We start from the raw sequence: 16350 nt of genomic DNA on the forward strand, positions 1-16350 counted from the left end.
GTAATTTACTTCCTTTTTTGTCAAAAATAGACCAAATAAAATAGGTGGTTAATATTAAGCAATCAATCACATATAAAAAATATAAACATAGGTGATACTTCACAATAAGCCTCAGTTTTACAGCATGTTGGGCAATGCAAAAGCTTTCTTAACACTGTTTTAAAATTAAAAGTTTTTATGCATCAGTTTAATAATTTCAGTTTTTATGGACGAACAATATATTTATAAATTAACACATACCTACATTAATAAATGATGTTAGTTCATGATGCACTAAACAGTTTGAACCTATATGTAAGGTGTTACCGAATTATATTTATATAGAAACAACATTGTATAGAAACACAAGTAAAGGCATGTTTTATGAACAAAAGACACATTACATTTGAGTCAAGATTTACTGTTTTACATCTTGCATTAAAGTTTTATAATGTGCATTATTATAATCCCACAATAAACCATGGAAACCACACTCTTCTATTCTTTTTTCCTCTCTGCTTCTTCAAAATGTTGCCAGGTAACTGAAAATTCCCTGAAGCATCTTGAATATCGGTCTCATCTAGAGGTTGTCCTCCTCCACCACAGACTGACCTGCTGGAAAGGCTGAACGGCGTTACGTGCCTCCTGATACATGCGCAGGTACGAGAATGAGTAGGAACAGATGCAAAGCAGCGTCACCACAAGCCCAGACAATTTTCGAAACACAGCAGAGCCCCATGGAAAGCCAAGGTGGGCCTCCAAGGTGTCCGGCTCACAAAGGAGTCCCGTTATGGGTTTCCCCAACAATGAGCTCTTGTGCCCTAAACTAAGCAAAACAGTGATCACAGACGATAAGGATAGTGAAATAATAAAGGCGCTTGGTGGTTAGTACAACAAGGTAGTAGATGGCCTTGCAAACATACAGGTAACGCTCCAAAGCCATGCAGGTGATGGTAAACAGAGTGCAGAAAACACAAACAGTGTTAATAAACAACTGAGTTTTATGCACCAAGCGCCATACAGAAGAGTGGTCTTTTGTAGCAGACAGTATATGCCACCGTTGGACCTTGGGTAACAATGAGTAGGACATCACTTACTATGAGGTTCTTCAGCAGAGCAACTCTGCACTCCACAGTATGAAACATGATAAAGCACGTGGGAAACGTATTTGGGCGACGACAAGTGCTTTTATGACAACTTCGGCAGTTTGACGACGCATGTGGATGATGTTTGCATTTGTTTCGCCTGCACGCGATGTGTCTCCAGAAAAGATGCAGACAGGTGAGTGACTTGAATGAAGGTGGATCTTAAAGTCATTCAAAGAAGCATATCTGCGTAAAAATAACCAGCTGAAAGAGTTCGATTCGATTTTCCATTAAGACTGTTTAACTGTTAAAACCGCCGATGAGTATTAGGTTGGTTTATAATAATCAAGGATTGTTGCTTTCTGAATTTTAAATAAAGTAAAATAAAGAGAGGGGTCAGCTGAGGTGGCTCGGGCATCTGTTCCGGATGCCTCCTGGACGCCTTCCAGGGAAGGTGTTCCGGGCGCGTCACACTGGGAGGAGACCCCGGGGAAGACCTAGGACACGCTGGAGAGACTATGTCTCCCGGCTGGCCTGGGAACGCCTCGGTGTCCCCCCAGAAGAGCTGGAGGAAGTGTCTAGGGAGAGGGAAGTCTGGGGTTCTCTGCTTAGACTGCTGCCCCCGCGACCCGGCCCCGGATAAGCGGAAGAAGATGGATGGATGGAAAATAAAGAAAAAAAGTTTCTTAATGTTAGGCTATTCATTGTAATGGACAATATGCGTTTGTACAAAACTGAAAAAAATTTTTTTAAGTAATTTCCTTATAAATTCATTTAAAATGTTTAATATTAAATCAACATATTAGAATAATCAATGATTTCATTTGTTAATCAAATAATCATGTAGGCTAATCAAATAATCATTTGATTAAAATAGATGGCTAAAATTCTCTTGAATACCCTATATAATAAAAACTAAATGACCTGAAAGCTTTTTTTTTATTGATTGATTGGGTGATTATGAGTGCAATTCAAGTATATATAGCATGTTTGTGTCACGTTCGGTAATACAGGAAACACAGAAGAGATCCAAGTGCAGGTAAGAGGTTTATTGAGGGGCAATCCAAAAGGGTAAACAGTCCAGGCAGGGTCAAAACCAGAATATCCAATAAACATGAAAACAAAACAAGAACACACGGCAAGAGCAGACTATGAAAAGTATCACACATAAGACAAGGACTCCGTGACACAGACTCAGACAGACCGGGTATAAATACACAGAAGGATGATGAGGGAACTGGAGACAGGTGGGGAACAATCAATTAACTCAAACAAGGAGGAAGGTGACCAAATAACGGAACAGGAAGTGATAAGGTGACAGACACCGTGGAAAAGGAGGACACCTAGTGGAAACCCAGGGAACACAACCCAGACACTGTGACAGTACCCCCCCTCTACGGAGCGGCTCCCAGACGCTCCAAGACAGACACAAAACAGAGACCAGGAGGGAGGCGGACAGGTGGAGGCTCAGGGGGAGGGATGGAGGGCCAGAAAAGAAAAACATGGGGAACAGGCACCAGAATGTGAACACAAAACAGGAAGACCAGGAGGGAGGAGGACCAGAGGAGGTTCAGGGGGAGGGACGGAGGGCCAGACTAACAGAGGGGAACAGGGACAGAAGTGAACACATAAAACAAAAAACAACATGAAACCCCCCCCAGGGCGGAGCAGAAGACCACCACGTCCGTGTGGTGGAGACTGGAGTCCCCCAGGGCCGAGCAGAAGCCCACCACAACCATGTGGTCAGAGCGGAAGCCCCCCAGGGCGGAGCAGAAGACCACCACGTCCTCGTGGTCGACGCCAGAGTCCCCCAGGGCGGAGGAGATGACCACCACGTCCCTGTGGTCGATGCCGGAGTCCCCCAGGGTGGAGCAGAAGCCATAAAAGGCTCTGGAGGGTCATCGGTGACTAGCCCTGGCTCTGGAGATTCATCGGTGACTAGCCCTGACTCTGGAGGGTCATCGGTGACTAGCCCTGACTCTGGAGGGTCATCGGTGACTAGCCCTGGCTCTGGAGGGTCATCGGTGACTAGCCCTGGCTCTGGAGGGTCATCGGTGACTAGCCCTGGCTCTGGAGAGTCATCGGTGACTAGCCCAGACTCTGGAGAGTCATCGGTGACTAGCCCAGACTCTGGAGGGTCAACTGGAACCTGACTCGACTCTGGAGGGTCAACTGGAACCTGACTCGACTCTGGAGGGTCAACTGGAACCTGACTCGACTCTGGAGGGTCAACTGGAACCTGACTCGACTCTGGAGGGTCAACTGGAACCTGACTCGACTCTGGAGGGTCAACTGGAACCTGACTCGACTCTGGAGGGTCAACTGGAACCTGACTCGTCTCCGGAGGGTCAGCTGTGACTGTCATCCTGTGCAGCGGCGCTGGGTTAGCGGCCATCTTGTACTGTGGCGCAGGACTGGCGGCCATCTTGTGCTGTGGCTCTGGACCAGTGGCCATCTTGGGCATTGGCGCTGGGTTAGCGGCCATCTTGTGCTGTGGTACTGGGCTGGCGGCCATCTTGGGTTGTGGTGCTGGACCGGTGACCATCTTGGGCATTGGCACTGGGTTAGCGGCCATCTTGTGCTGTGGTGCTGGGCTGGCGACCACTCGGTGCTGTGGCGCTGGGCTGGCGGCCATCTTGGGCTGTGGCGCTGGCTCAGCAGCCATGATGTGAACAGTCTTGGGAATCTCTAGGATCTTTGACAGCATCTCGAAGTAATCGAGAAATGTCTCCGTGGCCATCTTGAGCTGTGGCGCTGGGCTGGCGGCCGTCTTGCTTCGTGGTACTGGGTTGGCGGCCATGTTGCCTTGTGGTGCTGAGCTGGCGGCCATCCTGTACTGTGGTGTGAGGCTGGCTTCCATCTTGCCTCGTGGTGCGGGGTTGGTGGCCATGCACTGCAGCAGCGCTGGGTTGGCGGCCATCTTGTGCTGTGGCGCTGGACCTGCGGCCATCATGGGCAGTGGCGCTGGCTTTCTCCTTCTGCCATGGTGAGACGGCGGCTCTGGTCCCTCCCACATGAGCCCCGAGTCGAAGGGGGGCCATGGTGGAGAGCGATGCTGAGCTTCCTCTCGCCCACCTCCTCCTCAGCGACCTCCCCTGGTCCCCCGAAACACGACCAGGCGGGTTCCCTCAAACCGATTGCTTCTCTCCCGCTCGGTGGCTGGGGAGGAAGCGTCAACCGACATACCGCTGGATCTCTGTGTTGACTGAGTCCTTTTGTCACGTTCAGTGATACAGGAAACACAGGAGAGATCCAAGTGCAGGTAAGAGGTTTATTGAGGGGCAATCCAAAAGGGTAAACAGTCCAGGCAGGGTCAAAACCAGAATATCCAATAAACATGAAAACAAAACAAGAACACATGGCAAGAGCAGACTATGAAAAGTATCACACATAAGACAAGGACTCCGTGACACAGACTCAGACAGACCGGGTATAAATACACAGAAGGATGATGAGGGAACTGGAGACAGGTGGGGAACAATCAATTAACTCAAACAAGGAGGAAGGTGACCAAATAAGGGAACAGGAAGTGATAAGGTGACAGACACCGTGTAAAAGGAAGGACACCTAGTGGAAACCCAGGGAACACAACCCAGACACTGTGACAGTTTGTCCCAAAATTCAGGTTTACAATAAATACAAAGCAAGTAAAGTAGGCTACACTCATTACATTCTCCAGTTCAATTTCACTCCAATCACAACAAAAGTGTAGCATAAATTAAAAGCAACTTTTTTTGATGATTTTCGTATCATGGAGTTTAAGTCAGAATTGCCATAAAATGTGATTCGCAACGGTTTTGTTATATATATGTGCAAGTACACAACTTTATAAAGTCATATATATATCTGTATATATATATATATATATATATATATATATATATATACATATACATATATATATATATATATTATTCGATTTCATTTGTATGACGTTTGAGGTGAACTAGGCAAAAAATATATATAATTAACATAATTAACATAGTTAAAAAAAAAGCTTCTGTGAGTAACCATTTCATATCGTCTTCGTATTTGTTTCATTCTTGCCACTAACAGAAGCACATTAATGAAGGAAGATAAAAATGCTAATGGACGTGATTAAAAATAGAGTGAACTTGTGGCGGTGAAAGGATGCAGGGAGAGTTGAGGTAAGCGATTGTTTATATATCCTTGGGTTGTGATTGACAGCACACGCTACTCACGAAGCTGATTAGATTTTTTTTTCTGCATGTACAGAAAACTATGGAAAAAAGCATAAAAGCAACACTGATTTATCACATCTCAGTAGACAATTGATAAACCAAATCATGTGGTTCAGAGTATAGGTTATTGATACATAATTAGGCCTATCGACTATTGAAACATAGGCGTACATCGACTGGCTCATTTTTCACTTATGATTTAAGGACAGGACAAGAGCAGGGCGTTCACTGCTTTCTCCTTATTTAGCTTGCTACACATCTAGTTGTTCTCCCGAGATTCAGCTGCTGTGCTTAAGAATGTCCAAGAATAGAGTGAAGAAAAAAGGAGGAGTGTTAGGCAGAGCGACTGGAACGAGAGGTTGACAGTTGCTGCTGTCACTTACCTCTGCTAAAGCGTCTTGGAGAGCTTGGGGTGACATAAGGCACTCATGAAGAATAAATGCTTGTTAACTGAGCCTATGTGCAGCAGCCCCACCAGTACACGCTAATGTGTAGTACTGGATGGGGGCTGGATTAGAAACTGTGATGACAGGACACTCACTCTGCCCTGAGTGATTTGTTAATTTATGTAAAGCTATAAATAATGAGTAAGCAGCTATTCGGATGCTTCAAGTCATCCTCATAAGTTTTTGGAAACTTTTTCACTAATAGAAGTTAGTGAGAATATATATATATTTATTTATTTTTTTGTGAAATGTAGGACTATATATGAACTGATGATTATTGGAAGCATACTTGTTTGTTCTGTTAGATCCTGTCAAAAATACCAGATTTGTCTGGTAACTGATATAATAGATATAAACAGATATAAATATAATATAATATAAATAGTGAATCAACGTATGAATCAATTAAATTGGAATATAAATGGCTTACATTTTATTGTAAATAATTATATGAATAAAGGGAATAACACAATTAAATTATTATACTGAATGTATTTTTTTATTTAATTTTGATGATTAGAAGATTACAGCTTATGAAAGTAAAAAATCCAGTATATCAAAATTTTCATTTGAGTTTCATTAAATGACCATCCCTACAGTATAATTCCGGGTATTTCTTGTTCTTTTAACCACAATAATGGGGAAGACTGCTGACTCCACAAAGAGGATAAGTCACAGAAGGTCATTAATGAAAGGACTGGCTGTTCACAGAGTGCTGTATCAAAGCATATTAAATGCAAAGTTGACTGAAAGGACGAAATTGTTTAGGAAAAGGTGCACAAGCAACAGGGATGAACACAAGCTTGAAAATACTGTCAAGCAAAGCCGATTCAAACACTTGGGAGAGCTTAACAAGCAGTGGACTAAAGCTGGAGTCCGTGCATCAAGAGTAACCTCACTCAGACATCTTCAGGAAAAGGGCTACCAAGCCACTTCAGAAACAGAAACAACATCAGAGGCATCTTACCTGGGCTAAGGAGAAAAAGAACTGGACTGTTGCTCAGTGGTCCAAAGTCCTCTTTTCAGATAAAAGTAAATTTTACCGAAAGGTCACTTTAGTGTCACTTTAGCACTTTTAAACGGAACCCCCTGTGCAAGCCACTGTTCACAAGCTATATGGTTGAATAATATTTTAGTTCAAAAGTTTTAAACAAGCCATTTAAAAAAAAAATGTTTTATTGATTGATGTGTCAGACCTACAGTTGCTATGCTTTCAAATTTCATGCCATTTGTAATTTCACAGTATTTTGACCACCTAAATTAGCCTACTACACTTGTGAAGTCACAATTCTAAAATGGTCAAATTTGCTCAGGCCGATGACATTGTGATAACTTCTGATAACTTTTTAACTGCAGGCAGAAATAGGCCTATATTATGGAACAATACAAATATTTGGAGTGTCCCTTATTCTGTCCCTTATGTTCTTAAAGAATAAACACTTATTTTCTACAAGAATACAAGAATAAACACAATAAAGAATAAAAGATAAAGAATCTCAATTGTCTCTTATTTTCCATTTCTGAAGTTAATTGTCAACCCTTATGATGACATAATTATCTTTTGACTCCCCTGACAGCAGCACCTTGTTCAAAACCAAAACAAAAACAAACCTCAGTTGTTGGAGATATGCGAGCGAATAATAGATAAAAAAACAAACAACAAACTTAAAACTTAAAAAAAAAAATGTTTTACTTTACATGTAATTAATCTATAGTATATAAAAGTTTCACTTTTTGAAATAAGTTACAAAAATGTTTTTCACAATATTCTACTTTTTTTAGATGCACCTATATATATGTTTTTATAGTTCAGAAATGTAAGTGAGGATAGCAAACTAAAGTTAATTGTGACATATTATACCCCAGAATTTCTTCATATAGTGGACTATCAGTTAAATTTGAGATCAAAAATTTATTAGACACTTTGATATGACCATGTTTTTTATTGCTAATAGGACCTTTTTTATACCTTAGGCTGAACAAAATTAAGCAAGGCTTTGTAATTGGTTGACCTAAATTGGTATTATTAAGTACTTACATTTAACATCGGAATAATTTTGATTGTAATCCATTACATATCTTTTCAATATCTTCTCACAATATTGAAAATTGTGAGAATAAATTGTTTTTTCACTATATATATATATATATATATATATATATATATATATATATATATATATATATATATATATATAGTGTAGGCCTATTTGTGAACATATAAATATGGGAATCATATTTCAGTTGTTATTTTTTCCCCCTAATGACTACGCTGACTACTTCATTTGCCACATCTGACTCTAAATCACTTCATTCTTTCTGATTTCTTATAGAAAAACGTGTGTCTGATACCTTCAGACAGGTTTTTGCCTTTAACTGTGACCATGACATAAGTCTACATTTGGCTATTACATCTTTACACATCATGACTTTAATTTTACTATATTGCAAGTTTAGTTACAACTTAGTGTTTATAAGTGCTGGGTGTGTTAAGCATGTGGATCAAGACTATCTGCTAAGACTTGGAGTAGATATTTTTGTAAAGCCTACGAAACTCTAGCAGTCAGAGGATTATTAGGAGAAACCGGATAAGGCATGGAAGGGTAATGACAGCGAGCCTTAAGAGTCTGACAAGGTCACTCCTTCTGCTGTCATATTGAAGAAAATATAAACACATGTAGAAAGAAAGAAAAGCAGCAGACTTCCAGTCATATGGACTGACTATAAAGCTTTAATAAAAACTTATTTTTATTAGTGTGAAGAACTTTGTAATATTCTAAATAACTTTTTGCGCAATGGAAAGGTTCCATGGATGTTATAGTTTCTTTATGGAACCACTGATTCCAATAAATATTTTTTACTTTTAAGAATGAGGTTAGCAATTAAGCTTTCATGGTAGAGCCACAGTGGTTGATATCTTTCCATTTTAAAGAATCTGAAATTGTATACTGTCTGAGAATGAAGGACTACAACATTCATGAGGAACAAAATTTATGACCCTTTATGACCCTTCTACATAGTATGAATGTGTCATATGAATGTAATCCAGTAAAGTAGGTCATCCAGGGACTTTTCACCTTCTATTTTATAAATACTATGATGTTTTTCACCTTCTATATAGTAGGGAAATAGGCATATTCAGACACAGTGATTCATACTTCACAGAACATATTTTTTTACAGTCACAATGTTCGTAGCTCTTCAAATATGCTCTCGTTTCATACAAACACAACTTGCACCATCTTGTGTCTGTTATCGTTTGTAGTGGAAATTAGCTCAAAGGATTAGTTTTAAAGGACTTTAAGCTTTAAGTTAGTGTAGTTATGGGCAGTGTTGGGAAAAGTTACTTTTAAAAGAAATGGATTACAATACTCCCTAAAAAGTAACTAATTACGCTACTTAGTTACTTTTTATGGAAAGTAATGAGTTACGTTACTTTTGAGCTACCTTTTAAATCTGGCCAGGGCTTGCTTGCTTGTTTTTAATATAAAAAGTTAGTATTTTACAAATGTAAAAGCCCTTTCACAACAAAGGTGAAATGAGTATGCCTCAGGCTGAAGGAAAAGTAAATTCATCTCTTTACAGCAGAAGGCACAGCTCAAACAAACTGCATGAAGAATATGACACAGGAGGTGAAAGTTCAACACTATTTAGCAATAACAAAAATGAAATGTGGATCATTGAAGTTCAGTAGCAAAGACATTGGTTAATAAAATGGGATTACATACATAAAGGGTATTTGTCTTATTTAACAGATTTAATTATTGCAGGTTTGTATAATATTCTGAGTTTGCATTTGAATGTTTCTATTCATTTTGAGGAATATTTAATCTGTTTTTGTGCAGGTGAGATGAGTAAATACATGTTCATATTTAGTCACAGCATGCACAATGCAGCATGCACAAAGCCTCTGCACTTGCTTTTCTACTAACATGGCAACGTGAGAGCTGTCGGTCAAGACATAGGAACAAAGTAACTTTCGTTACTTATTTGGAAAAAGTAACTCAAACATTTCTCACTAAATTAAAAATGTAATGTGTTACTTTACTAGTTACTTAAAAAGTAATCTGACTCCGTAACTCATGTTACTTGTAATGGCTATGGGTAACATTTATGAACATTATGAATCTCAACATTTCATGTCCACATATTTGTATATTTTGAGAATATACACTCAGAAAAATGGTACAAAAGATGTCATCTGGGCAATACCTTTTCAAAAAGGTCAAACTTTTATATTATAGTACCTAAACTGTACATATTGCTGCCTAAGAGTACCCTATCCATCTTTTTTGAGAGGGTGGCTGTGTAATAAACCCCTTCAGGGTGATACAATGACCAGCTGACTGTGAAGCCTTACATGAATCTCATTGTCTTGTTGTGACTCACTGTTTCCTAATATGCATCAATCTGATGCAGATCCAAGTGAGACGGTCAGTATAGACAGAGATAATCAGCCAAACTCACTGTTAGATGACAGATAACGTGAAGAAACAGTCATGTGGGTGAGGGAACTTATCCCACCTTGTAGCCTACATCTGTCTCTGGAATCTGTTTATCCACTGCTTAAATAACCTTGTGTTGCTTTTTTAAATTATTATTATATTTTTTTCTTGGCAGGGAAATGCCATTGAGACCACTTGTCCATCCTTCAGCTAAATATGGGGCAATGAAGGACACATAGAGGTGGCAGTGGATTAGAAAGGGATGAAGAAGTAGGGTGGGACATTTTTTAAGTCTGAACAGACATTGGTTGACAAGTTCAGTCTGTAGAGTTTCTTGTCCAATCCTGGCCATTTTCTGGAAGAGTGAGAGTCTTATTAGAGAGTCTGGAGACGTACATTTAGGAGGAAGGCTGCTGGACAGAAGACTGTTATTGTTTTCATATACGCTTTGATCTCAATAACAAGCTGTCAATATGGTAAGATTTCTGGAAATTATTAGATATGATTCATACTTATGACTGGACAATATTCTTGGAGATCTAGAAGAGAATGGAAAAGTGGATATGTGTAGGTTTAACATGGCCATTTTAACTTAATGAAATCAAGCTGATTCGGTCACATGAAATTATATTTTCCTTGAATAAAACCAGTTTGCATAGATGCTACACATAAAGCACATTTTAAATATAGAACTTTATGTGTCAACACTGAGCCTGTTCAAATATAAGGCTTTCATGAGTCTTTTTGGCTTGCAGTGTTTTGCAAATATATTTACAGTACAATTAATATTCGAACCATCACTACTGTTAAGTATTTTCTAGTGATTGACAAGTGACTTTTCTTCCTTGCCTTTGCTAGTGTTGGTGATTGTGGTTTCTGGATACCTGTGGTAATCCACATCATCAGAGAGGGAACTAACAGGGTTTTATTACAGTGCTAAGACTATGGTCCTTTGACATTTACAGTGTCATTCTGTGATTCCTCCTGAGAATGTGAATGTGAACAACATGATTCTGGATCTATGAGAGGTGAGAGATGTATATTCATGTTGGTTCTAAATAGCCTTTTTAAACAAAACCAGGGCAAGAACAGGCAAAAGGGTCACTGGGTACTTTTTGTGCCCTTCCCTATCATATTGAAGTGAATCGTATGGAGATTTATTACAGTAGGAACTGCAGCTATATTTAAACACTGTGTTCAGTTCTGGACTATGCAAGAACATATTGTTTGACAGATCTCTTGTACTTGTACATTTATCTTACATGTTCCAGAATACATTTCATGGAGAAACTCATTGATGCAATGTACAGTAGGCATATAGAGACTGTACGCTTCTCCCATATCATGCCTTCTTTAGGGAACATATTAAATACAATTTCATGAAATGTTTATGCATTCAATATTATTACAATTTGAGGACTTGTTCTTACTTATTTCCTTTTACTCTTATATAATATTATTATATCACCTTCATTACTAAAGTGAGATATGAGAGATCTTGTCATCATTAGGTAAATAAATCAGTTTCATTTTTCTGTCGCATTGTCTTTTTTATGGCTGTAGAATTAATCTATTCAAATAATAGTGTGTTCTTTCCTTTTAACTCTTCAATAATAGCTTTAGTAGAAACCCATTAAATCTGCTTCACTTGAGGACATATGGAAGTGGAGTAAATTCCGCATGTTATCTACAGTGATTTGTGATGTGGAGCTAGTCATGACATTATTCCTTCAGTTCTAAATAGATGTTACTTAATTTATTTTATATATTTATTGTATATACATAACCATATACTTTTTAATGTATGCATTTTTAATTTTGTTTTGTTTTTCTAAAATCTAAAGAAATTGATTAATTTAATTATTAAACCCTTGTGCTCTCCTCATTTCGTAGTCACACTCATGGTCTCAAAAGTGACCAGACAGCTGAAATTTAACTTCTTTTTTTTTCTTGAGTGAAATCAATCTAATATATTTTTGTTTTAATAATATTATTATTATTATTTTTGTATTTTTAGATAATTTTATGGTAATAATTAATATTTATGCAATAAGTATTATACATTTTTCCAATTGAAAATAGTAACAAAAGAAATTATCTATTTTTTTTACGATTATTTTTCTATCAATGCAGTATCTCTTATTAAAACTGAGACTAGGCCTTTAAAGAGTAACTAAACCCTAAACCAACTTTTTTTAGTTAATGATCTATAAGAATGGGGCTTTATTAGTGCTGTTCATTGATTCGAGTAACTTTTTTGACATTTCAATATAAAGTGTTTTAATTCTACAATATATGGTGTAAAAACATCTGAGTGCTGCCCTCTTCAGGTTGAACGGTGGCTACTGCAGTTGATTTTTCCTATTGGATGTTGCGGTGGCAAGTGACGTAAGCGGTGGCAGGTGACGTAAGCAGTTTCCAGCTCACCACGCCCCTTGGTACGAGCTACCACGCCCTTGGCAGTATAAAACCATCAAAATCACTGTAGTGAGTCAGGAGCTGGAATTGCGAGTATTGGTAACGACCAGGATAGACTAATATAGCATCTATTTAGCATAGCAGTTATATAGTTATTTAGATCTTCAAGTTAGCGTTGATTTATCTGTATTTAGTACAGTGGTCAGGATGGTACGTAGGTGTGTTGCTAGTTGCGACAGCACTGCTGGACTGCATAGTTTACAGGCAGACTTTAAAATTAAGCGCCAGTGGTTGCATGTACTTGACCTGGAAGACCGCAACTTCCCGCCTAGAGCTCGAGTGTGCAAACTGCATTTTACACGGGATTGCTTCTCCAACGCAATGAAGGTGGAAATGGGCTTCTCCACACAGCTCGCGCTGAAAAGCGACGCGGTGCGGGAGTTAAGACCGCAGTTTGAGCCAGCGGCTCGAATTGATATGAACAGACACCTCGACACCCTCCACTTCAGGTGAAAGTGGGGGAGAAAAGTCCTCTACTTCAAATGATCGCTCTGTTGCAAAGCTACTTGCGTCACTACAGTCACTCTCCATTTTAGCGTCTCTGACAGCAGCTGTCAATCAATCTGTCACTGCGAGTCTCAGGATCACGCCGCACTCGCTCAGCCCCGCCCTAGGTTCGTCCCCTCTATCTCCGCTGTGATCTGCCCACTTTTCAGCATTTTTCAAATATTGTCAGTGGGTGGAGTCAGGCTCTGAGCAGGGGTTTAGTTACACTTTAAAATACTTTTTTTAAAGCAGATTAGCACCTCCTGGTGAGAGCAAGGAAAGAAAAACATGTAATTTCATGGTATAACCACTAGATGCCTGTATATGAATCAATAGAGAGACGTTTGAATTCCATAGTTGTTTTTATACATAACTGTTTGCTTTTATTAGGTTGTGGATTTAAATGCATATTAAGGCATTCTCAAAGACTACTGCTTGTCAAGGTTTATATATATATATATATATATATATATATATATATATATATATATATATATATATATTAGGGCTGCACGCTGACAAGCTACTCAATATCGCGTTTATAACCAAATGCGATTCATCTGCGATTATGAACGCGATATTGCGTAGATTGTCAGCAAACTACGGCTCTGTGTAGAACGTGCTGCTCCATTTGAAAGCAGGTAATGGATATTCAGTACTAATCACAGAACCAGCTTTACTAAAGAGGTATGACAATTGCAAGCGATGAATCGTCCAGCCCTTTTTCAATTATTATTACTATAGTCAAACCTGAATACAAAAATTATTTTGTTATACAAAACATTAAAACTCTATAAAATGTAATAAAAATAATCAAGAACGCTTTATCGGAGCTTAATCCTTCTGGGCCTGATCTCGTTTTAACCTCTTATTTCAGTTTTCTGACTCATTTTGGCTATATGGTTATGGCCATACCAATTCACTTGAGTGTGTATATTTGTGTGTGAGAGTGTATGTGGCTGTTTTGCACTCCTGATGTTTTAGTGTAACCCCTTCCTTGCTGTTATTGTTCCAATACTGAATTGTAGTTGAATTATTGATTTTATTTTACATAGTAAAATAAAAAAATTATTAAATTAAAAAAAATAAAAAAAATAAAATAAAAAAAATATTTTACATTATTTTACATAGTTGCTGTGTTGCTGTGCATAGTTGCTGTGCCTGTAACTCAGACAGTTACAGGCACACCAGTTCATGGGGTGTGTGTATACAAGTGTGTGTGTGTGTCAGCGCGAGGGTGTGCTGATTTTACACTCTAGATGTTTTAGAGTTTCACCCCTTAATTGCTGTGCAATTTTTTCATCATGGGGATTTGTAGATTGTACACACACAAATTGTCTGTATTTTCATTTATTTTTTCCCATTTCCCATTAATTTCATATAGTCAGTCATATTTGACCAAAGAACATGAGTGTGACAATTTTTTCTACGAGCACTTAGCTTTTCGAATCATGCCCTCATTTTTTGTGGGTGGTCACACACCAAGTGCCATAAAAGTCACCAGTTTCTCTCCATTCCAATGAAGCTAAGATTTTTTAATATTCAAAATGTAAAATTCTTGTGTGTAAAAGACCACACAAGGGTTAAGTGTCTCAAGTGTCCACCTTCAGGTTACCTGTAAAGTATTATTTGAGATTCAGTCTATAAATAAAATATGAATTTAATTGCATTAAATAAAATAGAAAGCTAATTACTTACTGTAATTTTGTTATGTATGATAAAGGCTATTGCATCATTTGTTTGAAAATTTCATCTGATTTGATATTTGTTTATTTAATGCAGTGATAATATTTCACTTTTACACTAATGCTGTTTGATAATTAATATTTATTATAACTCTTATTTTACCAAATGCTTTTTAAGACCACTTGAGTTTCTACATATTTTTACTTTATAAAGTTGAACTCAGACAGAACTGTTTAAAAGGAAATGCTTTTCAGAAAGTTGTCCTTGTCTGATCTTTATTTGCCATGAATATACCTGGAAATATATTTTCCTTAATCCAATACTAGGAACCACATGTGAAGGTTGTCCAGTTCCAAATAATGAGCAAAGTCATTTCAAATTTTCAGTCTGATTTGTGCACCATGCGGATCTTAGTATATCGCATTCTTTTTTTTTCTTTTCATTAGCCCACTGATGCCCAGAATGATGCCCGCTCTTTCCTGAGTGAAGAAATGATTGCTGGTGAGTGTGAACTTTGGCAATCTCTACATGATTTTGCTCATTCAGAAAATTTTATTCACACTTCTTGCCTTTAAGTGGTGAATATTCAGTTTATAAAAATCTTATTATGCAGCTTTTCACATCTTGTTTTAAATTATTTCTTTTTTTTCCTTTCTTTCCATCTCAAATCAAAGAGTTCAAGGCTGCCTTCGACATGTTCGACACAGACGGTGGCGGTGATATCAGCACCAAGGAGCTGGGTACCGTCATGAGGATGCTGGGTCAGAATCCATCCAGAGAGGAACTAGATGCCATCATTGAAGAAGTAGATGAAGATGGTAAGTTGGGTCGTGTCCCAAAAATGGACTACACTGAATAAGAGTTTACATGCAAAATGTGAATTCTGTCATTATTTACTCACTATCATGTAATTTCAAACCTGTATGATTTTTTTATTTTATTTTGGTGAACATAATAGATATTTTGAAGAATGTGGGTACCCAGCCGTTGACGATAGCCATTGACATAGTTTTTCAATACTATGAAAGTCAATGGCTACCGACAACTGTTTGGTTACCAACATTCTTTTTATTCTATTTATTTATTGATTGATTCATTATTTATGAAACATTTTAGGTTTGTAACTATTCACAGCAGAGCCTGAACTTTTGCCATATACATAAAAAACATGGGGGGGGGGGGGGGGGACTTACAATATAATATTAAAAAACAATATTAGCAAGATTACAAGTAAATTAATAAAGTGTCAATAAGGTCCAACCAAAATTGTATTGTCTTTCTGGTGACACCATGTATAGTTTGGCTGTGTTACACTCCAAAAGGACAATGTCAAGCAAATACATATGACATCCAAGTAAACCTAACTGGGGTGGATGGATCAAACCACAATTTCAGAATAACCTTTTTGGCAGCAGTAATAGACAATAGTATGTTCCTGCACAACCGGAGGCTGCAGATTCAGGAACGCAGATCTAGGACCGCAGTTCTAGGACCCTAGTTTTTCATGACAGCGCCACCTACCGTACTGGACGATATAGCGATG

The 16350-nt window shown here is 38.3% G+C and overlaps 1 protein-coding gene across 1 annotated transcript in view; it reads left to right on the forward strand.

Moving 5' to 3' along the window:
• The first annotated feature begins 10479 nt into the window (after positions 1–10479).
• The window catches only part of tnnc2.1 (troponin C2, fast skeletal type, tandem duplicate 1), a 32422-nt gene continuing 26551 nt past the window's right edge, over positions 10480–16350 (forward strand). The window contains exons 1-3 of the mRNA XM_059527686.1: positions 10480–10633; positions 15254–15308; positions 15482–15625. Coding sequence (XP_059383669.1) covers positions 10631–10633; positions 15254–15308; positions 15482–15625 — 202 coding nt within the window. The 5' untranslated portion in view covers positions 10480–10630. The remainder of the gene's footprint in view (positions 10634–15253; positions 15309–15481; positions 15626–16350) is intronic.

The sequence above is a fragment of the Carassius carassius genome, chromosome 37 (assembly GCF_963082965.1).
Source record: "Carassius carassius chromosome 37, fCarCar2.1, whole genome shotgun sequence".
NCBI classification, from domain to species: Eukaryota; Metazoa; Chordata; class Actinopteri; order Cypriniformes; family Cyprinidae; genus Carassius; species Carassius carassius.